Source organism: Platichthys flesus, chromosome 10, assembly GCF_949316205.1.
Source record: "Platichthys flesus chromosome 10, fPlaFle2.1, whole genome shotgun sequence".
Taxonomy (NCBI): Eukaryota; Metazoa; Chordata; class Actinopteri; order Pleuronectiformes; family Pleuronectidae; genus Platichthys; species Platichthys flesus.
Window position 1 is genome coordinate 23,711,315 of NC_084954.1, and position 27,740 is coordinate 23,739,054.

Genomic DNA, 27,740 nt, shown 5'->3' on the forward strand with positions numbered 1-27,740 from the left:
CCCTCGCTGACTGGATCCCATTAAAAGCCCATTAAAACCATTTCATTGCAAAAAATACACTGGCTATATATAGACACAAGATCATACAAGCAAACTTTAAGTTAGGAGTGTGTAAGAACAACTACACACAGTAAAATGATAATACAGACACAAATGAAAATGCACATGAAAACCCTGGATGTTCTAAGCAATGCAGTTGTCTCTTATTCAATTAGTTTCTAAAAGTATAAAGGATCAAACGTCATGAATTCATAAGAGAAAGAACACAAACAAACACACACACACAGAGAGAGAGTGACACAGAGCACACGTTTCTGAGGACAGGTCTCTTGATCCCACAAGGTGATGGCCCGAAGTAGAGTGAGTCCCATTTGGATTACTCAAAGATACCTTTGTTGTGCAGACTGTGGGAAACTCACTCAGCTCTGGTGCTGGCCCTTCAGGAATTCATTATGTGTGTGATTTGGGATTTAGAATCGTCTAGAAACTATTTGTATTTGTATTTTTCAGAAGAAGTTGGCTCCATATTGAGCACAGAGCAGTAAAATGACCGAGCAAATGGCTCAGCCCCACCCACTGGGCTGACAGGGCTCAGTAGGTGCAGTGGGTCGTTTGTCAGTGGTCTTAGTGTCCGAAAGCGCCTTGAAACTGGACCACAATGATTTCAGATTGTTTGGCTAAACTTTGAACGGTAGCTCGCTGCCATCTTTGTGTGTGAATGAGAGGAACGTGTTGGACCACATTATAAATGCAATATATTTACTTTCACTTTAGATCATATTTCCTATTTATGAGACAATCTTTTTGTGTTTGATCGACTTAATGACATTTGCATCCAGAATTTCCAATTGTTTGGTGAAAGCAGAATATTTCCACCCTAATATTTATCATCAACTTTTTTTTCCCTCCAAACACAAACAAATTGTACACTGCACTTGTCTCCAAACTAGTTATTGCTTTGCTCAATTCATGCATTAACTTTTGAATTCAAAATTCCCCTAATATCTTATATTGTCCACTTAAATGGTAGAAATAAAGCCTTAACAATGATGATCAAGCTGAATCAACACATCTCTACAACAGTTTCAACAAGATCAGAATCCTATAACCTTCATGAAGGTAGAGTGTATTGCACGGCTGTTGTGTTACACTGCATGAGCTCTAGTCAGGTAATACCCATGCACCTGCGTGCCGAATTGGTAATAATCATATTTATTGTCAGTCAAACACAGTCACTGTGTAAAATAGGATAATAAGAGATGATGAGAAAAAATATTGGAAAGTAAAACATAGTGTAAAACATAATTAGCCATGTGTAAATGTAGACTGAGAGATGAAGGGATAAAGTAGCGAGAAAAAAAGGGAGTGAACTAGAGGGAGAGGGAGAGGGAGAGGGAGAGGGAGAGGGAGAGGGAGAGGGAGAGGGAGAGCTGCAGTTCGAACAGGGAAAGATGAATGATGGGGTCTAAATGAAATGTCATTCCCAGTAATGGGAAAAAACCTCTGCCAGGAAGGGTCACATAAATTGCAAAAGATATACTTAAGCATTGTTGCCTGCAGCACAGTGCGCTTGACATAACTGTTAACATTAACTTTCGCAAAATCAAAAGGGCTCTCCCTTTTTGATCGTAGGCCAGAAGGGGAGGAAAGGACAGAAAATAAAAATGCATTGCTTTTTTATTTTTTATTTTGTGACCTATGCAGCCTGGATGCTGTGACTGGGATGGTATCAGCACTGGCATATATAATGCTCAGGGGTGAGACACAAATGCATGAACAAACAAACACCCACACACACAACAAGACCGCGTCCATATAATGAGACACCTTTGCAAATAAATGCTACTCTCCCCCTCTCTCATGCATCATCCTGTGTCATCTGTTCCTAAAATTGTCAGTGCAGCCGAAAAGCAAGACCCGAATTGCATCTGGCAGCTGTACATTGTTTCTTGGAGCTCTGCTTTGATTTTGCTTTCAATGACTGTGAATGTGAATGTGAATGGTTAGTTGACTGCATAGTCGCGTCGGCCATGAGTAAAGAATAGAGTCTTTAAACCAGCCTCATAGTGCAGACTTTTCCTTTGAAATGCACACATTGCCCCTGGCAAAAATCAATAGGAGGAGGATAAAATGCACTTCCATTTAATTAAGATAACCGGCACAATCCTTCTCATAATCTCTCTCTCTCCTCCTACATTGATCTCTCCCTCCGTCTTTCTTTCTGTGCCGCTACCCATGTCATTCCCCTCTGGGGGGGTGAGAAATGTTGTCAGTAGGAATCTGGATTTAATCGTTTCACAGATCGACGCCATGTTTTTCTTCCCCTGAAGCGTGTTCTCGCTCCCCCAACCCCCATAACCTCCTCTCTCAAATGTCGTCTAGGGAGCATTCTGCAGCCAAAATGTGTTTGCTGGGGGGCAAATGGACTATTGGGGTTCAGCTCTTCAGCTGAGCGGGTTGCAATTCATTGTGCAGGTCTGTGTGACAATGCAGTGCTGCTTTGGCTTCATGGGACGAGAGAGAGCAAAATACACTCCCTGATAAAATACACTCCCAGAAAAACATACACTCCCTGATTTTCATACCCCAGGTTTATAAAGGTTTATCAAATACAACCATTACTTGCCACTTTGGGGGTTTTGTCTAAAGATGAAATGGAGAATTATTAGAATTTTATTGGTATTATAATAATGGTACTGGTATTAATTCCCAATTTTTAATACAACGTGTAATCATATTATTTCACACCTAATATGAATAATGATAAATATATATATTTTTCCATTAAAAATAATTTCTTAAGCCAGGGGTATAGCATTGTGAGCTTAATTGGCCAAAGAGTGTTTCTCTCTGTGACCTTTTATACTGTCATTTACACCTAACATTAAAACGCCTTTTTGGTTTTAAGATTGAAATCAGATCAGGATGGTTTGTGATCCAATTGTTTATTAAACACAATTTTTAATTCAAATACATTGTCAAGCTACACACATGAGCATAAATATGTCATAGCATGTGACTGTTCCAAGGCTAAGCAGCCATTAGCCTGGAAAACACCGGGAGCAGTTCTCTCCTCAGTTCTCACATGTGGGGACTCAAGACATATTTGAATACCGCATGTAAATGTAATCAGGATAATCATGTTTTGTTACAAATGTCTGTGCTTGTGCTGTTTCCTGTCTTGGATTTTAGAAAAAAATATGTGACTGTTCATAGTCTTATTGTTTTCTAATGTAAGGAAATGTGCAACAATCATGTTCCCGATCGGTAACCACCATGCTGTATTTGTATGCCAGTGCTTAAATGAGCTTGCTCTCAGCTGAGTAAAATCCAGAGATAGAGTCTTTAATAAAATTCTGAGGTTCCACAGCAGCTTTGGTTCAGAGACGCCTTCCTCAGCAGAATTAGTCCCGTCTAGTTTCACAAACAAGGTTTCCCTTGTAAAATGACAAAGCTCCTCCGAGAGATACTCAAAACCTGTGTCCCAGTGCCCTGCTTACTTCAGGATGAATAACTAACACTCTGTGGACTGACTACTGGCTGAGACACTCAATGGTCGGGGAGTTACAGGTTCACGTGGTGACTCATAAAGTGGACGGATAATGTACCCAGGGGTTTCATGGGCTTCAGCTTCATTGAGTGCATAAGAGAAGGCCTACAGTAAATTTGAAAAGCTGACTATCTTTATAATGAGATCTGACATACTCTGTGTACAGTATTGTGGGAACAAAACAAACAATATGCTTTTACTTTTAATACAAATTTCCAAACAGGAATTGAGTCTGTGAATGTTGTTGCCATGACAAGATTAGCATCCGTTGCGGGTCAGTCCTTGTGTGTTTGTCTGTCCAACATGAAAAAGATATCAAAATGATTTTGACCTGAAGTTTGACCGCTGCTGTTGCTTAACCGAGGACGTAGAAGATAGAAATGCTTAACTTGAGACTGAAAGAACACTGCCCCCGCCCCACTGACTGCTACAGAGCACGGCAGACAAACATTTTTATCATTTAAACGTTTGATTCTGAAATTGATGAAGCTCCCTTTTTTCTATTTAATGTTAAAAAATGCAAGGTTTTGAAAAAATAGTTCTCAGGTCAAAATATATGTTAGAACATACACATGTACGGTTTATCTGTTCAGGTTGAACTTAATAAAATGAAGATTGTTGAATCATCAGAAGGCACTGAGGGTTAATTGAATGCTTTACTGCGGTCACAGTTATGTGGGGAAAATGAATGAATATCTGTCTGTCTGACTGAATGTATGGGAAAACATTTTCATGTCAGGCAGAAGATGTAACAATTCTCAAATTAACCCTTCAACCCAATGTACTGTCTTTGCTTTCCTGTTATAACAAAGGTTGTTTTCTTTCCAGAATGAAAACTAGTGCACATTAATCAAAAAATGTCTATGCAACCTTTCTTTCCGTTTCCTGCCTAAAGCTGATGTGGACAAACTGATTCATGAAAATATGACGCACTATAATAACATATCTGTGGCTCTCACCTAGAAACTCTTCTTGGGTTATTGTCAAGAGTTACACACATAACTCCAACTCTGAGTTCTTTGGATATATTATATTCTGTATGGCTAGCACTATATGATTACGTTGATTATATTATATTTGGCGTTAATAGCTTATCAGAGATATATAAGTCGCCGGTAGAGTGGATGAAATTGATAATTAATCGTAATCCTTTAGTATCTCATATTCATTTTTTTTTTTTTGTTTAAGAATTCCTTTTGTAAAATATTTCCTTATGTAAAATGGTTTAAAAAACAACTTGTGTCCAATAATTCTTTATTCAATCTTGACCATGAATGACTCCGTGCATCAAACTTTTCAGTGTAAGACAACTCGACAACAGACAAAGCTAATCAAGGGGGAGGTGTGTGTTTAATGGAGTTTCTATTCTCTTTGAGCGAGGGTTTTAAATTACACACACAGCCGCGTTATCAGTGCCACCCATCTGAGCTGAGGTGCTGAGGTGTTCATGGTTAGAGGCAGAGAATCCCCAGCGCTCATCAACTCCTGATTATCAGTGTCTTCTCAAGGTGAGCAAGAGTACACTCCCTCTAAAGCAATCAAACCTGATTAGCTGATTACCATACTACTTCCATATTGTCAGCACAATTCATTACCTATTCAGTGAGTTCATTGTTGCTCTCCAAGAAACATTGATCCTCCACACACACACACACACACACACACACACACACACCACACACAAACACACACAGTCACTCTGGCTTTGTTAACCATTTTTAAGGGCACAAAGGCTTAACACCAGGGCTTCAAGGCCATGAAATGAAACTATGATATAACCATGTCAATGATACATATATAATATAATATAATGATTTATATATTTCCTCTATCAATAACATTATATGTTAAGTTTGGAATGTTTTTTATATGTTTGCTAACATCATTGCTCACTGCTTTGTGGCACTGTCAAATCCCGATGAGTGTCCTGGTCGGTCTGGTGCTAGATCTGTGTTAAACTATTATAATTCTGGATTTCCACATTTACCAGGCTACAATTTTAACCCAGTAGTGGAGCGATAGTTAAGTTAATAATTTACCAAACCAGCCAGACCCCTTCTGAGAGCAAACCAGCACAATATGACCCACACAAATATTCCTTAATCTACGACCCCCGCCATTACTCTTGTAAGTATTATTTTATTTTTTAAGTGTTATTACTACAGGACCTGGTTTTTACTAGTTGACCTGCTCATAATTATAACCCAGCCCTGACTTCTACAGCGTTTCACTTGATGTTTTCCAATAAAAATTTGGAATCTAAAAAATAAATGAGATTTATTCTTTTTAATAATTTAGCAATTATTAAAAATAACAGACAATAAAGAGGCAGGGGAGAAGATGGCAAAATCAGCTGGGGCAGTAAGGGCGGGCCAATGTTAACATTTTTTTGCACCAAAAGGCCAAATTTTAATTGAATCCATCTTACTCAGGATGTGGAACCTTTCAGAGGAGGCCAACAGCAGAGACCATAGAGGGCCAATACACATTTCCCTATAATATCAAGACCTTATAATCATGCTTTGAAAGTAATATTTGAATATTTCAACTAGTCGTCCTTAAAGGTTTTTTTTTAGAATAACATGTCTCTTGTCAGATGTATAATGTATGTTTGTCCCCCAAAGACGATCAATTATAATCAATTGAATAAGCCTAAGGAGCATCAGCCCTCAAAGACACCATTAGTTAAATTCTACACCAGGACCAAAAACTAATATTCTTCTATTATCAAAATAATATAGGGAAGCAGAAAGGTAGAGGTGGAAGGACATGTGGCACAAATAAATAATAAATAATAATGCTTTGTCAAAGCGCTCTGTGTTTTGTCTGGGTCGGTTGTTTGTGTTGCTGTTGCTGCTTGATGGCATATGATCAGCGCAGTTTGACTCTGCATGAACAGTTTGATTATATAATGAGTACAGAAAATGATATGTGTACAATGCAAGTATATTTGTATGATCACTCATGTCCATTACCCAATATATAGCTACACTATATTCATTAATTGTACACATGCAGGATACACTGGAACAGAGCTCAATTTCATCACATTATTATGATTACTTTAAACATGACAACATCCTGTAATCTTAAATAAGTGCTTATGAGAACCCATACCAATCTTTTCCAAAGTCGTTTTTGTGAATAATTAACCAATAGCCAAAAAGTGAATGCTCCATGAGCTCAGCCGCATGTTTTGTTACAATGTTGGTAATATCTGGGATATAGGGAGGCATTGTTTGGGGAGACACCAAACACATTATTTGTTTATGAATAGATACGAGAATCATCCGGATCTTTGCACTTATAAATTTACTCTACTTTTCACTTTTACTTCTCTTCATATATCTGCAAATATCTGCTAGTTCTACTCCACTACATTTTTACAAACAAACATGTTCGATGAGTCAGCAGGCATTAATGTCTGTTGAATATTCAGTCATCGAGCGCCGTTCTTCCTCAGTCATTGTTGATCATGAGAGAGCAGGATGGAATAGGATGAGTTTAGAGCAGGATTAATTCTGACTGATATTCCACACGTCTTATTTTCACCTCTTGATCCCATATTGAAGACTGACATTGTGTGAGACTTGACAGAAGAGGGTAAGTGAGGACATAAAGTTAGGGACCATGCATCTCAATGGAGCATGTCATTGGGTCAAAGATAGTTTTTTCAGTTTTAAAAAGTAATTGTTGTTCACAGTTCTTTTTTTATCTAAATCTAATCCCATTGTATGCCCAATGCACACTTCATGCCCTATAGACACAACAATATACCCAGCCCCCACTGTCAGTGATGCTGGGCTATCCCCCCGCTCTCCATGTCTGGCTCGTTCCAGCACTCAGTCAAGCGCAAAAAACACAACTGTCCATGCTATGCCACCACCATCCACCCCCACCCTCTTCTTACCAGTGACCAACCCCCCCCCCCCCCCAACATGTCTGTCCTTCTGTCCGACTGTATTAAACATCACTGATCCAGTCATGAACGGATTTTGGGTATGGAAGGAATCTTTCAGAGGATTCAAATCATACCGGAGATTTCTAACTGAACTAGAATGGTATACCTCTGCCAGCCCCAACAGTTTACCATGAAAACACATTTAATCCAATAGATCCCGATTTTATTTGGATCTGCACTAACTCATAAACAACCCCCATTTATTTCATTAAGATCCATGAATTATTATCGGCGAAATCCACAAAATGAATTGAAATATGCAATCTTAAAGAACATAAAAATACAAACAAATCCTGGATAAGCCCCCTGATCTTGTACTGCACCAAAGTTTAAATGCCCCACCTTTACACAAAATTTCATGGAAATGGTTTGCATAATTTTTTATGTAACCTTGTTGCTGGAGGTAATTAGTAGGATTTTAGTAGAGGATCTGCCAGGGTCAGATTTAATTTATTATTGAACCTCATTCAAAATTCTCGAGAGCCCTCTCTCTCCGGCTCACGCGACTACCTGATGGGGGGTTTCATGTGTAATCTCTTCAGTGCAAGCACTTTAAGTGCATGTGCTGTAAAACAAAATTTACTAAGGAAGCTCAAATGTTGATCATTCCTGGATTAAGAAAGTAATCCAGGAATGGAAACATTTCTTACTTCTGCCTGGAGCCACATTCACGTTTGTGCGCATACCGTACAAGCTTACGTCTATATGCTCTTGCCCCAGGGGCATGTGAAGACACCAATACTAAATACATGGTGTTAACTAGGCTACTTGGAGGCCATGTAGATTTGAATGTCAGGATTTATGGACACTTGAATTATGCCACAGGAGCAGTATGGAGGCATGTTATGTTCTTTCTTTTTTTGTAGTTTTTTTACAATTGAAGAATTGATCACCATTCACTTTAATTGTATTAGATTTGGTTCAAACACTTCACCCACCCCTCCATTGGCATGGTGGTGAGTAGAATTTAAATGTTTCTGTGAACTAACCCTTACCTGGAGTTTTACCTAGATACAACAGCGCCTCTCCTGGTGGCGTCATGTTTGTCACAGGTTGGTAGAATAGTGCACTTCCTCCGGGCCAGACGCATGTCTCTGAGCACTTCTTGTTCTTTTGCCCGTCAACTCTTGAGTGACGAGTTTCGAGTAGCTGTATTTTATTCAATGATGAGATCGTAGCAAAAACAACCGGGCTTGGTAGGGTTGATGTGTAGCTTCTGTTGATATAGGACCAACATGAGGAAACACCAGCACCTGTGTGACTGAGTGTTTGGTTAATGTCTTCAGCTAAGCTATCTCCACCACGAGACACAGACCCAAACCACTACAGCGTTCTGTGAAAACACTGCATCGTGTTGTACATTTGGAAGGATTTTTCAACAAGGTCAGGACAGCAACAATGATTTTAACTTGATGGTCAGCAACCAAACAACAAAAAAATGCCATTCATGTGACAACATCATGTAAGAGGACTTATTTGCACATAATTGATTGGCCTGTGCTGGGCATTGCTGAGTAATGTCGCATTGCGTTGCACTGTACGTTGAGCCACATTCAGTGACCTTGCCCCCCTTTTCTTGCCCAAGCCCTCTGTGCTGGAACTGCTGCTGTGGTATGAATCACAGGTGTATTTAAAGTAAAGAGGTAGGTGGAGAACACTGCATTAAGACAGTGGGCATGAACAAAGAGTAGGCTACAGATTTAAATGGCCAAGAAGGGAAACTGTTACTGATTTCAGAAAAAGGACCGAGTCCAGGTACAAAATATGGAAAGAACAATTATGGAGTAAATGAGGCAGTAGGTGAGGGGGAGGTTTATCCCGAAAATATCAAAGAAGAGAAAAAATAAGTCTCAAAATCTAAAATCAAAAAAATTAAATAATGAAAATATCAGTGAAGCACACGTTTGAGCCTGTGACAGTAAGATATGACTCCTCCATGGCTAAGACACAGTTTTCCATTTCCCCCGTCTCTCTATCTGCATCCCCGCCATCCGAGCGCTGACATGCAAATAGAGCCAGAATGGAGCCTTTCGTCTAACTAACAGGAGGCGACAGGGAGCCTGATGCCTAATAATGTCTACCATCTCGCTTAGGGATTAGACAGCAAAAACTGGCAGGGACAGGTTGTGAGGGGGACAGGAAACTCTGAGAGCTGCTGAGAAGTGTGTGCTGTGAATGGGGGAAGCCATTACAGGTGCACACGTGCAGCAGATCACAGCCAATCTCAAGGCAAATACTGAAACACAGGCGTCTTTCTATATTGGAGCTCTGTACTGGCACTAAACCGAGCCTATGAATGCCACTTTTGTATGCTTACACAATTGGAGTTTATGAGTTTATGAGAATTGGGTCTGGACTTTCTCCAGAGTTTGATTTTCACAAATGCACAATACAGCGGAAGAATCTCCCCTCAGACGCATTCACCACAACACAGGGTGTTCAGGATGTGACATACTAACTCCACTGCCTTGATAACATATTTTTGTTTTCAGCACATCGTCACCGGTGTGCATATCACCAACAGCTCCCAACATTTTCTTCTGTGTCTTCTACAAGTAGCGCAATGACCCCTCTTTTTCATGCTGAAAAATGTATTTTATTTTTCCTTTTTTATTTTTGTGTCTATCGCATGTTTGAAATGTCATCAACACACCTCTCCCTTGTAGTGAATCCTGTGGAGGATCCCCTGTTGTATTTTCACATCAGCTCTTCCAGACTTTCTGCAGACTTTATTATGTGGGGCTGGCCGGACAAAGACCACAAACAGTCTGGAGGCTCTCACTCGGCATTTGCGTTCACACATACAGCCCCTGCAGAGAAAGTCTGGAGGCTCTCCTGAGTGCAGCATTGTCATTGAGCAATCAATAAGCTTTTATGAAAATAAAAAAGCTATAATGTAATCGTTGTACTCTTTTATAATTTTTTTTATTATATCTTTTGAGGTGGTGAGATATACATTTGTAATTGTGATTGAAGATGTTTATACATATTATATTTGTATTTATGTTAAACTTGCAAAACAGGTTTTGATGGTGGATTATGTCAGTAGATTATGTGAGTAGATGAAAATAAAATCCCCAAATAAACAATGTGTGCAAAACATGAAGCCACTCTGTACTTTGGGCACATACGTTCAAATCATTTGATTTAGAGACACAAGTCTTAAAAATGTGAGTTAACTGAATTTAGACTTTGTTTGAAGTTTGTTTATCTAAAATCATTCAATTAGTTTATAAATATGAATCTGAGTGAGGGTAACTTGAGAAAACAAGTCTTAATATTATGTTAATCGAATTGGCAGTCCTTCAAATGATATGTGCTACTGCAGGGAAAGTCATTTCTTTGAGACACAAATAATTGAAAAAAAGTAATTCACTTTTTTTAGGAGTGAACATGGCCTCAGTCTGTGAATAACAGTGTGTTAGTTCTCTAGCCATGACAAAATCCAGGAATACCACTGCATCCATCGGCCAATCCTGAGAATGAATTATAATTGACTGAAAAAGAGTGTGAAGCAGGTTGTTCTTATGAAAACTGATCCGTAGAGACTGTTGCTCACTCATAAAAGTCTTACAGTGTCCCTGCATGCACTGTATAGCCTTCTTACAAATTACAAAACATACACACTGTAGGAAAAACAAAGCAACACACTCCCTCCTTCTCCTTTAAATAAGGTTAGCTTAATTACTTGCTTAATCCTAGCACTCTTAGTAAGAAACCATAACAGAGAGACACTGAACAAAGACAAGCAAACACATGAGAGCATCAAACACATTACACTGCAGCACTCTCAAACACTCACAGAGCAAGCGGCGCTTTTCATTGAGATGGAAAAGGAAAGATTTCGAAAAAGCTGTACCTTTGCTTTTAGCTAGAAGAGCAGGAGGAGGCGCAGACAGAACAGAAGATCCACAGACGAGAGTGCCCCGACGAGGAGGGAGAAGAAAAGGAGACTTAAGTTCAGATTCTGGCAAACACCACACCAAAAATATCTATGTATATATGAATACATGTAGTGAGGATCAATCAATGTAAGCTGGCAACTGTACATCACAAAACGCTTCAAACATGCAACCACATCAGGTATACAACCATCATATACATGCATATTACGCACCATCACCAAAACATGCAGTTCCACTCACACACATAAGACAAAGACATGATTGAGAAGAGGCAAAGAGAGGTGTACCTTGTTCTGCCATCATATGTGCAAGGCCTTGAGACGGAAACGAAGCGATAAAAGAAAGGGAAGAGAGTGAAGAGCTATTCAAGAAAAGAGAACACTTAAGTTTCAATACGCTTACGTATTGTGACGAATACATATTTCCCCTGGAGAGAAAACATGACATCAGAACACACACGTCACAAAGCTTCCTGTGGTTGAAAAGGAGGCTTCCTATTGAGAAACAGCAGCATGCTAGTGTATGTTATACTCTGATTTAACACATTTAACCTAGCTGGACCTTTAGGTGCTATAGCTCTGCTAAAGTCACACCTGGACGCTAACTCTCTCTCTCTCTGTATGTTTGTGTGTGAGGGTGTGTGTGTGTGTGTGTGTCTGTGCATGTCTATTTTCTAAAAAGAACTTAAAATGCTGTGACAATGCCAAAAATGAACCAAGGAGATTATTCGAAAGTTCCATTAAGCTGAGGGGAGCTGAAAACTCAGGTGAAAACTCTCTGTCGGTCAATCACTTAGAACAAACCCTTGCATGACTTGCAGCAACTGTAACAATGATCTTTCTTTTGGTGATTTAGTGATACGTGTTACATCTCAATCAGCTGTACCACATGTTTTCAGTGAAATTGAACTGTAGCTTTATCCTAAAGTGACAGAATAGAACCTATTGTCCAGTCTCAAACCTCATACGGCTGGTTTGGGATGAAGTGGTTAGAACGCTGGATGTAAGCAATGTAACTGTGTGTGAATTGGATTTTGAATTTAGAGAACAAAATAAATAGTTTCATCATAATTTATTTATTTATTTATTTGAATTAATCAGATAAAACATTAGGTGACCTACAATATTCAATTCCTAAGACAGTTTCCAATCTTTGATTTGATATTTTGCAAATAACCTAAAGGTCAAGATGTAAAGAAATCTATATAGAACATAAATTGCATTAAAACACAGTTTTTAATAATTATACAATCTGTCTCTTGGTTTATCTTCTATTTTCCTTTTTTTCACTGTACTTTTAGGCAGCTTTTTAAAATGATGCTCATTGTGATGGATCATGATCTTGGTGTTAACCCAGCCTGTCTCTACATCTACAGCTATACAAACAATGGGTTGTCATGTATTTACATTTGACATTGTGTTCACTCACCTGGCATATTACTGATGACCTCTGGAACAGAAGGAGACAGAAAGCAAGCAAACAAAGACAGAATTAGAAACACAAATATTGCTTGCATGTTGACTGTCATGCAAATGATAATACTCTTCATCGTCCATACAAAGAGCTGGCAGTGGGCACAGCAATGTGTATGTCTGTTAAAATGTAGGAGGTTTGAGCAAGTGGGAGATAAAGCAGCAACATTTGGTTTCAGACCATCAGTCAGTGACAGGTGAATTTGCGAGACAAATGTCCAGAGCGAAGAAAAAGTTCCTTCACAGACACACACACACTTAGCTTTTCTGTTACCTTCCAGTGCAGACACATCACCATATCTAATTTGTATTCACAGGGGCTGTTTTACGAATTTACAAAAGGCAATAAAAACCCAGATAACAAAACTTTGATCCTGTAAAGTGACCTGTGTTCTTTGTTCAGACAGAACCGTCCTTCAGGTTTAAACCTCCTCCACACAGAGTGGTTCATACAGGCTGCAACGAGTGTGCAAGTGTTGGACAGATTATGCAAAACCTGGATGATTATGTTACTTTAGCAGGAAATGCAGGAGTTGGGCAAAAGTGCAGTGCACTGAAATCAAGGTTCCCCTGGAGAGGGAGATATTCCACAGCCAAACCTTTGGAAATATGGACATTACTACTTGAACTTATAAAAGTCTGCAAACAACCACATGTTTTCTGAATGGTGTAGATTTCTAAGCATACAAAAAGCATGTTACATTGCTAGTATCACCCTTGTGAAAATAATTTAAGAATGGTAAGAGTCAGCTCCTTGTGCAGGAAAACAGGAAAATCAACCAAACCAAGTCTTTTTGATTTATTTATTTATTTCCCTTTAGCTGTCTACGCAGATTAATAATCAAAGAAACAAATTGTTAAGATAAGATAAGAGATAAATTAATATTATGATTATATGAGAATGGCAATCAGTGGCCAAACTCATGGAACCACATTTAAATTCACTAAATCCTGATTTTTGTTTGGAAACATGCCAGATTTTCTGTCATCAAGATCATTGAATTCTTCTCCGAGAAAATCAATGAAATGTTGAAAACCACCCTTTCCTCCATGTTGAATAAAGTGAAAAAAACTTTGACTCAGCCATGATCCGGCTCCACAACAAAATGTTATTAATTCTTCTTTGGGTCATGCCCCATCACCACACACATATTTATGGAAATCAGTTGAGTAGATTGTTTTACTGACTTTTTAGATAATAACTATGTTAGACACAAACATTTGTCCTCTAATTGGAGTTGAATTTAGAATTTTTGATATTCAGCTCAACACAAGAGCAGGGCAAACAACTTTCAAAGTTCCTTGAAACCACAGCCTTTCTGAGAGTATTGAAATATACAAGGCTTTATTTGGTTAGGCCAGTCTGAAATGAGGTCGCTGGAAAATGAAGTAAAAGGTAATTGACTTGAGACGCATTAAATGTTCTTGGTGAGGACTAATTGGGCATGTTAGGCTATTAATGTGAACACAAGCAGATGGAAGTCAATCAGATATGCATTAGATATTAATTCAGTTTCAACTGAGGACTTGTGTCCGCTGTGCTCCAACATGGAAAGAGTTGACCAAATTGTCTCTCTCTGTGTGTGTGTGTGTGTGTCTGTGTGTGTGTGTGTGTGTGTTTGGATAATCTTGCTAAAGCTTCAATATCTTTGTGTGCTTTCTAAACGGGTTCATTTGAGATTACCACAGTAGTGAAGTCCACATTCAAATACAAACAGAAGAGGAAAACTCTTGACAGGGTAGAGTCAAGCGGATTAACTTTGTATGTGTGCACACACAACCACACGCACACACACACACGCACACATACGCACACACAAAGGGTATGGAAACAGAGAGTGACATGAGGGAGTATTTGTAGTCTCCTTGTTTTTTTTGTGCCATTGACCTCTGTCATTCTGTCACTGTTTTATTATAAGAGAATAACCCTAAATGTCCACTATTCCATTTCAATTAAAGCATTATTAATGTGGATTTTTGATCATGTGCAACTCATGACTGTGTTTCTTATTGATGCAAAATTATGTTGCTGCCACCTCTATTGTTATAGTCTGGTTCTGTTTTATTCAATGCTTGTGTAAAACATTTCTTAACCATGTTAAAAAGTGCTTTGCAAAAAATAAATTAAAACAGACAATGCAGATAAAAAGAAAATAACACAAAAGAAGAAAGAAACACGACCAGTGAAAAATAGAAACAATGGCCTACATAAGATCAGATAAATGGAATATATAAGAGCTATTGTTAACCATTTGTAAAAGCTTTACTAAAGAAAAAATGTAAAAAGGGATTTAGAAGAAGCTAGAGACTAGGCCTGTTTAAGTTCTATGGGCTGTGAATTCCTTAATGTGGAGGCTTTACTAGCAAAAGCATGGTCACCCTTTTGATAGAGATCCGCAAATCTAAGCAGTCAAGAGGGCACACACAAGGTCATTATATCAGGAAAGTACTTGGGATCTAGACTTTCTAAAGCCGTTTCCAGACATGAACTCCTGAGGATGTCTGCAGAAAGGGGTCCAGACTTTCTCTGGGGTTTGCCTTTCACACAACACACTGGGAGCTTCTCTGCTCAGACAAGTTTACAACAACACAGGAATCTCCGGTACGTTCCGGCCAGGGCTGGTGTACCTTCAGGACGCAGAACGCAACGTATAAATTGTGAAAAGATGAACTTCTTTACAACTTCTAGCAACGTAACTGAGATACAAGGGCATCAGTAATGCATTGCTTCATGCGAATCAAATTCCTGATTAAGGAATTTGATTCTTTTCTTCAAAAAGCTTCTAAAATAATTTTTTGGGACAAACTGTTAGATTTGTTAGACTACTGACAGGACAGAGGCAATTCAGGGGCCCATCAGATTTAATCAGCTGGGGCCCCTTTGCCCCTTCCCATGGACCGGCCACTGCTGTAGGAGGTTTTGGAGGACTAGAACAATACACAATACTTCCATTTGTTCTGGAGAGACTCTAACTCACACAACCCAATGTTTTTCATCAGAAAAAATAACAGTTTAGTTTATGACCATTAAACCAATGATAAAATTCTTTAGAGGTAAGGCTTGTATGTGCAGTGAGTAAACATCCTAAAATGGAATGACAAGGGATGCTTCCAACCAACTGAGGACAAAGCAGATAAAAGACCTAACAACAAGGAGAAAACTGATTAACAGATTCAGCTTTCAGTTTTTTTCTCCCACTTTTGTTAGACTTTCTGACTAATCCATCATCCGGAGCTCATCCTCTCTCTGCCTTTCTCCTGATGATCAGCTGTATTCTCTTGCCCTCCCTCCTGCTCTATCATTATTTTGTTCTCTATCTTGACCTACTTCCTTTGGCAGTTTACTTTCCATGTATTGTGCCTCTGTTCCCATCAGGTTTTAGTGAGTATATGTGCACTAGTGTTTGTGCGTGGACAGATAGCAATGCAAATACATAAATATTTAATAAGGTACCAGTCAACAAACCAATCAAACACTCACTGGCACAATTTCCAGTGGCAGGTTTACCAGAATTTAATTTACAATTACTGCATCAGAGAGGTACAAACCATTTCCCCTGTATTATGAATGTAAGACATCCTCCAGGTCTCTTATTCATTCTAAAAAAGGAAGTATAAACACATCATCATTCTTTGAGGTGACTCAATGGCGCTTAGACAAATTTATTTATTCATCAGTGGACATATAATCTAGGTTAGGCTATGACTCGTGTTTAATTCAATACCCAAAAGGTGAGGCAAGGATAGTGGCAGATTAGAGCTCAAAGTGGATTACTTAAAGGGATGGATTATTTAAAGGGATGATTCATGATGTGTTGGATAAAGTGGGAGAGCACTGTTATTAATGAGGTGTGCCAAATTCTGATTCCTTTCATCACTGCTGGCTTAACTGATCATTCTCTGCATGTTATATAAATGGAAGGTAAACCAGAACAGGGAAGGTATGCTGGAGCAGTCAAAAAAGCTACATAAACACAAACACACAGAAAGAATTATACCTCTATCTTGACTCGTTAACATAATACATAACTCCTTACCCATCCTAATCAATTACAACTACTTGCCTAATGTCAATGCTTAACCTAACCCATAAAGGGATGGTTGAATGAAAAAAAAAAATCCACTCATTATCTATTCACCACTATGCTGATAGAGGGATGGGTGAAGTGTTTGAGACCAAGAAACACTCCTGGATTCTAAGAAGTCGATAGAATTGAAGTAAATGTTGACGGAAACCTCTGATAATTAACAACGTAAAAAACATACTATGCCTCCATACTGCTCATGTGATGTCATCCATGTGTCCGCAATTGACATTTAAAGCCAAATCAGAACAAGCATAAAATTCCTGCGGAAGTGGTTAAGCTAGCGGACTTAGCTACACGATGGTGTGTCGTATGTAGGATGTAGGAAGATATCAGTGGACATTTAGGCTTAAGACACGAATTAAGCCGTTTCGAGTCGAATATGAATGTCAGGGCTTGCATGCACTTGGAGGACACCACAGGAGCAGTAGGGAGACATGTTGTGTTTTTTCTGTTGTTTTATTACTTCTGATGTCTCGGTCTCCAGTTACTTCAATTGTATCGGATTCCGCTGCTACAAAGTTTACTTTTGAGACTCCAGAAGTGTTTTGTGGACCCAAATAGTGGTAGTAGATTATGAGTGAATTTACATTTTTCCGTGAACTCTCCCTTTAACCAAACCTCCTGCGGTGCATGTCCCTCCTGTTTTTAAAGTCCCAGATCATGAGCAATTTGCGGTTCGGCAGGGTGCAGACAGGCAGGTAAATCAGCTATAACGACTTTATTTGTGGATGGCTCTAAATATTGTTTCAGAAACCACTTACCAACCCTGCCTTTAACCTAAAACCAGTCCCTTGGAGAATATCAGAAAGCTCGGACCAGCCAAAATATCCTCACTCTGTAAGGCTAAATGGTTATATTGGTCCTCACAAAGACAGAAGTAATTCCATACACACTAGCACACATACACTAGTCCCAAAGGACAAAGGATCATGTCAGTACAGTGTCTAAAGCCTGAAACATGCTTCTGCGACTGCGTCTGCGTCTTTTCACGCCGCTGTGGCGCAAGACTCGTTTTCATTCATGCTTCCCCAACCGTTGCGCGTCTTACAAAGCAATTCCGCGCCAGAACACTAGGCGGAGTAATGCTTTTTGTCGAGACGACCTTAGAGACGCCTTCTTTCTTCTTCGTCGATTGTTTATTTACATAGCCACTGCGGCTCCTCGTAGCCTTTTTCTGGCGGACAAATCCGCCAGTCAGTGAGAGGTTATACAAGTGATCATACTATCGGATATCTTCTAACAAGTGCTCTTCTATTTGGTCCATATTCGTTCTTCTAAATCTTCCGTGATTTCTGCCGGTATTATGGGGCATGAAACCGGAAATGCAGCTCCAGAAGGGATGTAGAGCAGACCAATCACAGCCTTGCGGGCTGAGTGAGCTTGCGGAGCTTTGCCGTAAATTTTAGAGAAGGGGGTCGACACCCGTCAGCACGTAAGGAGGGATACATAAGCACGTAAGGGACCCGGAAGGGCTCTTGCGCTTACGGGCCCGTGAAAACGCAGAAGCATGTTTCAGGCTTAAGGTTGGATTCTTATTGGATTCATCATCATCATTGTAGAAACAATAATCTCCTCATTGATTTCACCAGCAGCAGCCATGTTTTATGTTGATATGAACACATGGACAGCTGGGGGAACAGCCAGGGAGGCCTGCACAGGCCATCTGCTCCTGTTGGGGAAATGGTGGCACACAGATACCAGACCTTTGGCTGAATGACAGCAGCACAGACTGAAAGAGGTTGTGTTTCCTAGGTAATGCTCAGAAGAAAGGAAGGCTGAGAAAATTACTGAGGCAAATTTTTTTGGATCTGAATGAAAGTTGGTAATTTCTTTACTCATTGATATCATGTATTGGAATTCTACAATGTTTATTCCTAGTAACTAACAATGTATTTTACCTGAAGTTAATAGTATATGTAGATCATATTATAAAGTTATTTTTTAGGAAGTGTTCATGTGCCATGATCCAGTGAGGTACCACAAAGCCTCTTCATCAAATCTATCCCTCTAAGTATCTGCTCCGGTCAGGGAACATGCGTAGAAGGTGACCCAGACTTTGCAGTTGTCTCTGTCTTGGGAGGATAGAAGCTGAGTTTGATCGGTCTGGGCAAGTATGGTAACCCTAACCCTAACCCTAACCCAGGCAGCATTTTACAGGCCTCAGAATGAGTCCAAGTCAAACACATCAAGCCTGCAAGCTTGACTCTTGGTGAGAGACCATGGCTCAGCGCCCCAGAGGAAGACAGGGATGACAAGGGCATTAAACATCCTTATATTTGTGTGACATGAAATGCTTTTCCTTTTTCAGAGAAAGCTGGCTATATCTTCTTTATGCTCCAGCTGAGATATTGGAGCCAGTTTACCATGAATAAGCAAGAGCCACCAGTGGGGGGCCTCAAGGGGAAATGCCTGCTGCATAGTCTGTGCCTCTCAACATCACGTCAACCAGGGGGATATCCAGCTAGGTTCCCGCTTTGACAGCAGGGCATGTTATTTTGTAAAATGTGTGATGGAAAGTCTTCATCTTCTTATTTTGAGTTGACACAAGGCTCGGTTACTAAAATAACCACTGATTGCCACTATGATGAGCAGAGAAGCATCTCAGAATGAACTAAATGTTGATCCCTGAGGTGTATGTATTACAGCTGCAGAGACCACATCAGGTACCTTTCCTGTCCGCCACAAACACATCTGAGGCTACATTGGACACTGACTCACCAACACTGGACAGTTGAAAACTGTAGCCTTATCTGCTACATCTGGATTTCAGGGATCGTCAATAGCTTTCATTTGGATTCTCTGTTAGACTTAAGCACTTCCTCCATGTTAACCAGAATATCATTTATTTTTTGTTTCCACTCATTATTATTTCCAATAGCTTATTTTTAGCTTTCAGCAGCTCAAAGGGCAGAAACAGAAATTCAGAGTGAAAAAAGTTTTCTGAACTGAAGTAGGACAACACAATGCATGTGCTTCATTGGCCAATGCAGCACCTTGCCGGATAACAGGTCATTGCTTTAGCAGAGCCATCTGTGTGAGCAGGCCAACTGCACTGACTGGACAGGCTATAGTCACGTGAATGACAAGGCTGTTTTTTATGTTTTTTTTCTGGTAGGGCTTAGGTCAGTCTGAAGCCAGCGTCCTGTTCCTCTTAGTACTCATACTCCAAAAGTGAATGCCAACAAAAATGGCAAAGTTACAGGAATGAATGAATGAATGAAAAGTAAGAAAAAGATAAGAATGAGATCAGAGGAGTGAGTACTTGTCTAGCGGGACTTTTTTTTTTTCCGTTTATTGCATTTTTTTTATTTACGGTAAATAATGCATACACTATACTAGAATTCAGATAGAATACTGTATAAAGTACTGGGTGGTATTTGTTCCGCCTTGTGATTTTTGTTTTGTTCACATTATGTGATTTTACTGTTAGCTTCTATATGAGATGCTTAAGCCCATTTGCACGTAAACCTGTAGGGGTGTGCTGTCCCAATACCTCAAGGTATGAAGTGTTAGGGCTCTAAAGCCCTCGAAACAAAGTTTTTTCAGACCCACAGTTCAAACCATGGGGTACCCAGAATGCCGTGCAACTCTCCGGCCACCTGGGGGAGAGACCCACAAATGTAGTATTTTCTCCAGTAATATGGATTAAAAATGATGATAATGATTGTAATATCTTAGTTTAATATCGTGGTATTATGGTCTTTTAAAGGTTTTATTGCGAGCGCGCTAGCATGCTAATGCTAGCAATGTTTTGTTTGCAATATAGTCCAATGTTACAGAAAATAACTGCTCCTCTAATAACAAAGCATCATAGCAGGGTTGCCTACAGACCCCTTGTTGCTCACTGAAGCTGATGCTTTTGATTCATCTGTGAAATAATGCAGAGGAGCCAAGCTTTTCAATTAATAATGTCATCGATTAACCTGCATTAGCATAGATGTTATTTGGATATTAAGGACTTGTCACTTTATTAACTTAAATCAATAGCCTTGGTTTATTTAAGATATCAACATTGTTATCACAATGACAAACCCGCCAAAACTTAGTGTTTTGTCTGTTTACATCGATAAATACTGGTGACGTGTCAGGTTTTCGTGACACCTACTGATGATGTAACACCTTCTTGAAGGGCTGTTCTAATTCGTAGTGTAAGATTTCAACACTAGCTCTTGTGACTCCGTTTCAAGGGGCAAGATAAACCTCGAAAAAAAGGGGTAGGGATAAGGCCAAGGGGTGAAATTGGATTGGGCCTTAAGCCTGAAACATGCTTCTGCGTTTTCACGGGCCCGTAAGCGCAAGAGCCCTTCCGGGTCCCTTACGTGCTTATGTATCCCTCCTTACGTGCTGACGGGTGTCGACCCCCTTTTCTAAAATTTACGGCAAAGCTCCGCAAGCTCACTCAGCCCGCAAGGCTGTGATTGGTCTGCTCTACATCCCTTCTGGGGCTGCATTTCCGGTTTCATGCGCCATAATACCGGCAGAAATCACGGAAGATTTAGAAGAACGAATATGGACCAAATAGAAGAGCACTTGGCAGAAGAAATCCGATAGTATGATCACTTGTATAACCTGTCACTGACTGGCGGATTTGTCCGCCAGAAAAAGGCTACGAGGAGCCGCAGTGGCTATGTAAATAAACAATCGACGAAGAAGAAAGAAGGCGTCTCTAAGGTCGTCTCGACAAAAAGCATTACTCCGCCTAGTGTTCTGGCGCGGAATTGCTTTGTAAGACGCGCAACGGTTGGGGAAGCATGAATGAAAACGAGTCTTGCGCCACAGCGGCGTGAAAAGACACAGACGCAGTCGCAGAAGCATGTTTCAGGCTTTATTGTCCGATTGAGCCCATCAGTCAAACACAATGTACTGTGTAAAATACACAGCCATACGTTCATGTTTTGACTTTCAGCCATGATATATTCTTCCTCTAATGCAGTGGTCCCCAACCAACGAGCCATGGCCCGGTACTGCTCCATGAGGCATTTGTTACCGGGCCGCACAGAAAGAATTAATAATTTATATAATTTCCGCTGTGTTGATAATTAGAGTCTGAAAGGTGTTTTATTTTGAAAAACGACCAGATCAGGAATAACTGATCTGTTTGACAGTTGTGTAGGTTAACTGTTTTTTTGTTTTTTTTGTGGTCCCGGTCTATGTGGTACATGGTGTGACGGTAATAAACGGGTAATATGTCCCGAGTCGATGACCCTCTCCTGTCTTCTTTTGGCTTATTCGATACAATTAAAAGCTCGGCTAGACTGTATTTATCTGCCAAGCCTTGAAGGCCGGTCCGTGAAAATAATGCCTACATTAAACCGGTTTGTGGTGCAAAAAAGGTTGGGGACCACTGCTCTAATGTTTTCAAAAAGCCGGCAAAACCAACCTACCTCAGCCAGCCTCATTAAGCATCTTATTTATCCCTCAACAATCAACAATCCAATTTCTCCCAGAGCTGCTTGACTTCCCCGCTTCCACTCACCTATCAGTGCCTGGCAGGGGGCGGCCATGCGGCCAGGCGGGAGAGGGAGAGTCAGACGTAAATCAACGCTGGAAATAGTTCCCATTGTGGAAGCTGTAAATCTAGGATGGGAAAAAGTGGCCTAGCAACCATAGTCACCAGTGCTCTTACACTGATGCCTCACTGAGTCACCCAACACAGCACTTAGGGGCAGGGGGTGGTGAGGTGGTAGCGGTGTGTCTATTTTGGAGCAAGAACTGTCATGAGTCATGAGAGCCTAAAAACAGGATACCTTTAGATACTTACAGCACGACAGAAGAGAGAACATTATATTCACATATCTCTCACTTGCATAAATCCAAATAGTTCCACTGTGCTAAATGTTATTTTAACTTTTATAATAATATAACAATTTTATTTTTATAGCACTTATCTAAACGAGGAAAGAGACCAGGATCAGTTGTGTAACCTGCTATTCTACTGTGTAAAATGTCAGACTTCTGAAATGTCAGGTAAAAAGTACTACATGTCATCGAAAAGGGGCAAGTGTTCCAACTGCTTCCTTGGGGAACATCCTGATAGTTTCATCATAATGGATGATTCCCAGGATCCCCATAGAAAAAATGATATGCTTTTAGTTACTCCCTTCGCTGTAAAGCTGTAATTTATATGGGACAAAGACAAATCAATGGGCAATTATTAAAGGTGCACATTACGACGCATATTCTTTCTTCCCAGAGGACAGGGCCTATGAGTATTCAATCATTTTCGTTCCTTGAGTTAAAATTGAAAACATAAGATGATCTAACAAGGATATTGTCATAGCATCTACTTAGCACATTCATATCATCGTCAAACTCTTCAAAACATAAACATTTTTGATTTGAATCCTTAAGTGTCACCCTCAGTATAGATTTCAAATTTTAGCCCCACTGTTGTTGGGACCACGCAAAGAACAATCCTCAATATGTTGTAGTGTCAAACAGACAGTGGAGGGTAATGAACTCTGCAGCCTTCAGGATCTTCTTATAGGAATTTCATTTCACAGCAGTGTGTGCTGGCAGGAGGACCAGGGGCAGTAGTCTGCATTGCAAGCGGTTACAAGACCAAAAATGTGGATCTAATTAAAAAGTAATAATCATCTTTGTGAGTTGTCCATCTGTTCCTGCCATCTCAGCTACTGATATCATCAGGTTTATCCTCGAGTTCAGCCTCTAGACAAACTAGTGTTTACGTCCAGCTGCTGACACACATCTGAGGACAAACACTCCCTCAGCTGGGAATAAGGAAAAGTGTCTACTACGGTTGGTTCGTATCTCTCTTATTGTCTTGTGTGCACAATAATAACAGGCCTTAATATAAACTTTGTGATGGATTATATTAAAGGAGAAGTAGAAGAGGATGTGATATAACATTCAGAAGGACTGTGTGGGAAAGCAACATCAAATTGTCATTTCAAGCCAAACAATATTTCTACAGTACCCTGGTTTCCTGGTTATTATCAGTTTGTATCCTGTTTTTTTATTTAAGCATGTAAACGTCATATCCTGATTTCAGCATCCAGAGTAGCCCTAATACTGCTCTTGAAAAACGAATAGATTTAATTATCTGTTTGTTGGTAACAACCTGCGCCAGCACGGCTTCAGATGTTAACATAAACGGTACAACTATGACACACAGCCTGTAGAAGGATTCTACCTTACTCATACAAAAAATGTTTCACTCCATTCGGTGCCATTGAACTCAATAATGACTGTTGATGAATTTTTGACTATTCTCAAATATTACTGTATATGCCAGTATATATTATCTATATTATATCTGTACAGGAGAATGGTGTCTGTCCAAATTCCACAGATACTCCCTTCTCTCTTCAAGCAGTACCCAAGGTCAGGTTATAGATAAAGGACCAACTAACAGTACATTGTAGTGTCTACGTTTAGGAATTTCATATCTAACTCAGATGAGCCAGACAGAGAGGCACCAACTTCAACTCTCACCAACTCCATCTCTTGCGTATTTCACCAGTGGCTAGACGTAACGACATAATGTGATTTAGGAATGCATACTTTAGGCTTAACTATCCACTAGGATGCAAACACCCACTTGTAACATAGAGAGTGACAGCAATTCTAGCCATTCATGTATGTGCTGTTAGAATTGGTGACACGTCAGCTCCTGCCTGAGTTCTCCTTTCAACAGCTTCCAGAAAACTTCCATAACAATGACGACCCTATCCCACCAGTGACAGCAATCATAATCCACTGCATTGTGGTTCTGTGCAATGGCATTGACAGGAAGACAATGGCCAACATGAAGGACATGTGCAATAGCTGCTGTGGCTCTCGTGTCCGACTGCTGACAATAAGGTGCATAAGCCAAATCGGTAACACATTGATAGCAGTTATAAGCGACTGGGATATTTGTATTTATCATGTAGACTGTGAGAATATAAATAACCAGATTTATCTAAAACAGGATTAGCCGCATAACTGGGATACTAAAATGGTTTGTATTTTTTAGATAACGCTTTTCTTGTTTTGATGACCACTCAAAGCACTTTACAGTACAGTTTGCCATTCACCCAGTGCATTCATTAGCCACACTACATTTCAACGGGGGGAAGACTGGGATGGAACTGCCAACCGTCAGGTTGGCGGACGACCGCTCTACCCCTCTGCTACAACCGCCTGATACAGTCGATACTAGTGCACATGTAAACACAGTAACAGACTTAGAACACATTTTATCTTCTAGGATTAGTAATTTAAATACTTTTATGCTACTTCTATCTTGATATAGTATTTATGAGTAATTTGAATAATATTTCTCTTGGCAGTCCTCAAACATCATACATTATAATTAAATTAACTTAATTTATTATATAGAGACATACGTTCTGTTGTAGCATTGACTGGGTGAGCTTATAAAATATCCATTTATATCAGCCAAAGTACACAATTGTTTAAACGTTGTAGTGTATACTGTATTTATAGCGTCAGTATGTGCACCCTTCCCAAAAGCTCATCAACATGCCCAGCTACTGGAACAGGCCGCTGTTTGCAGAAGAACCGATACTGCCATAAAAGTAGAGGTCTTAGGCCTACACCACACTTACTGTTCAACCCCGCATACAGGAAGGCTACCAGCTGCGTTGTCAGCGTTTTGTTCAAGAATTTGCTTAGATGCTACTTACGGAATAGTGTGCAGCAAACATAAACAAAGATGATGAAACTTGGTGTTGATGGTGATCAATTTGGCTACTGTTAAAATCAAGACACGAAAAGTGTAAAACCGTTGCGTATGCACAAATGGGGCCTGAAACTTGCGTACACCACTTCTCAAGCAAACGTTGGGATTTATAAAGACTCACTTGCCGGGAGAATAGGCGCTTACTCGGACCCATGTGTACTAACATTTTTGAGACGGGAAAATGGCGTTGTCGACATGCAGATTATTGATCCACTTCATTATTACCATTAAAACGAACAGCTTTATTTGTGCTTGCACGACATAACTGTTCCATTAAGCTCACAAACACAAAAGCAATTAAGTTCAATAATACAGCATGCATAATTTAAAACATGTGATTTCTCCTCACAGTGCAAGTCAGAAGCTGCTGTCAGACCTGCTGCCTAACGTCGTGACAAAAGCACTGGCTGAGCTTGCAGATTTTAATTAATTATTGTTACACCCCAGCTATCTTAAAATCCCAGATTCACTGGCCTTTTAATGTAGCAGTGATTTGGCATCAACCCAAATGAGATGTGATTTCCATATTTCCAAAAGGTTCGGCATTAGAAATTCAAAGATGGAGGAAAAAATAACAAATATGGTAAAAGAAAATACCTATGATCTAAATTAATTCATTGGATAAACTTATTAGAGTAGAGCAGACTTCTTATTTAAGTGGCGCTGATTATCTTGTTGGGAGGCAATATTATTGTTTACTCCCCATTTGCTGGAAGACTTGGTATTGATTGTGAATAATTAAGTTCATGTTGAGAGTTGTTTGCAGAGCAGAGGTGCCTGGATCCATTGTATGCAGCAAGTGCACATTCACTGATTTCCACAACCAATCAGGCATTATCAGAGTTCTGAGCTCAGGATTGATCAAATTACAAGCCATCCAAGTTCCTACATAAAGCAGGTGAAAGAGCCTTACATTTGGCCTGCAGGGAGGAAATACATGGGGGAAAAGAGTAAAGGGCTTTCTTTTAATAGACATCAATTTTGGTGAGGGTGAAGCCAGCTGTAGAGCCACGGAAACACAGCTCGGGGAAAATTCTCAACACAAAAGGATTTGATATAAAACACCTGCCATCTTGTGATTGGGTGAAGAAAGGGGCCCAGGAGGCCTCATTCTCTGTAAAGGCGTCCTTATCACTGCCTGCAGGAGCGACGCCATTAACCTGCGCCTCAGTGACTAACCATGCTTAGATTAGCTTTTTGATTTACAGTCTCAGTCTCTCTCTCTCTCTCTCTCTCTCTCACACACACATACATCGCATCCACCAATAAATATAGGGATAATATTATTATTAAGAGAGCCAAGAAGCCCCAAAACCTCTTTTAGCCCATGAAACCAAGAGCGATAACAAAACTAATCAATTGACTACAGCAGTGGTTCTCAACCTTTTTTCAGTGACGTACCCCCTTCGAAGAAAAAATTCTGCCGAGTACCCCCTAACCAGCCCAAAGCATTTTTGGTTGAAAGAAAGATGTAATGTGATTTATTAAGCCTTGTAACTAGACACATTCAAATTTAAAACTCCATCAATGTCCATAACATTGCTCATTTGTAGTGGTCTCTCTTGAACTATTTCGAAATAAAAAGATATAAAACTAACTAAAGACTTTTATTATTATCTCAATATAAATAAAGATTTGTGCACCTCAAAATAATTATCAACTCTTTTGGGATCATAATAAAGATATGTTCTCAATCTGAACTCATGAACTTAATTATAGCTAAACACTTCTTCCCAAAAAATAAATCATTAACTTAGTTTTAAATAAAAGATTAGCTCAAAACATATTTTTTAAAATATTTATCATCTTAAAATATCTTCTTTAAGGATCGAAAAGAATACTGACGGGTAGCTTGTTTCCGTTTGCTTCCGGGGAGGCTTTTCGCATCGTGTCTTGAGATGACCTGAATTCAGGAAGTTTCCTCTTAAAAAACTCAGGTGGCTTACCAACATGACTTTCATGTTTTGTCTGGAGATACCGCTGAAGATGTGGTGGCTTAATGCCACTGCTGGCTAATCTCTCCCCACAGAAAAAACAAAAAGGGTAAATAACCCAAT

General features: G+C 39.7%; 1 protein-coding gene across 1 annotated transcript in view; it reads right to left on the reverse strand.

Moving 5' to 3' along the window:
• The window catches only part of LOC133962121 (neurexin-3a-like), a 45,633-nt gene that overhangs the window by 16,355 nt on the left and 1,538 nt on the right, over positions 1-27,740 (reverse strand). Inside the window, exons 2-3 of the mRNA XM_062397578.1 lie at positions 12,845-12,865; positions 11,704-11,730 (exon numbers count right to left, since the gene is read on the reverse strand). Of these exons, the coding sequence (XP_062253562.1) occupies positions 11,704-11,730; positions 12,845-12,865 (48 nt within the window). The remainder of the gene's footprint in view (positions 1-11,703; positions 11,731-12,844; positions 12,866-27,740) is intronic.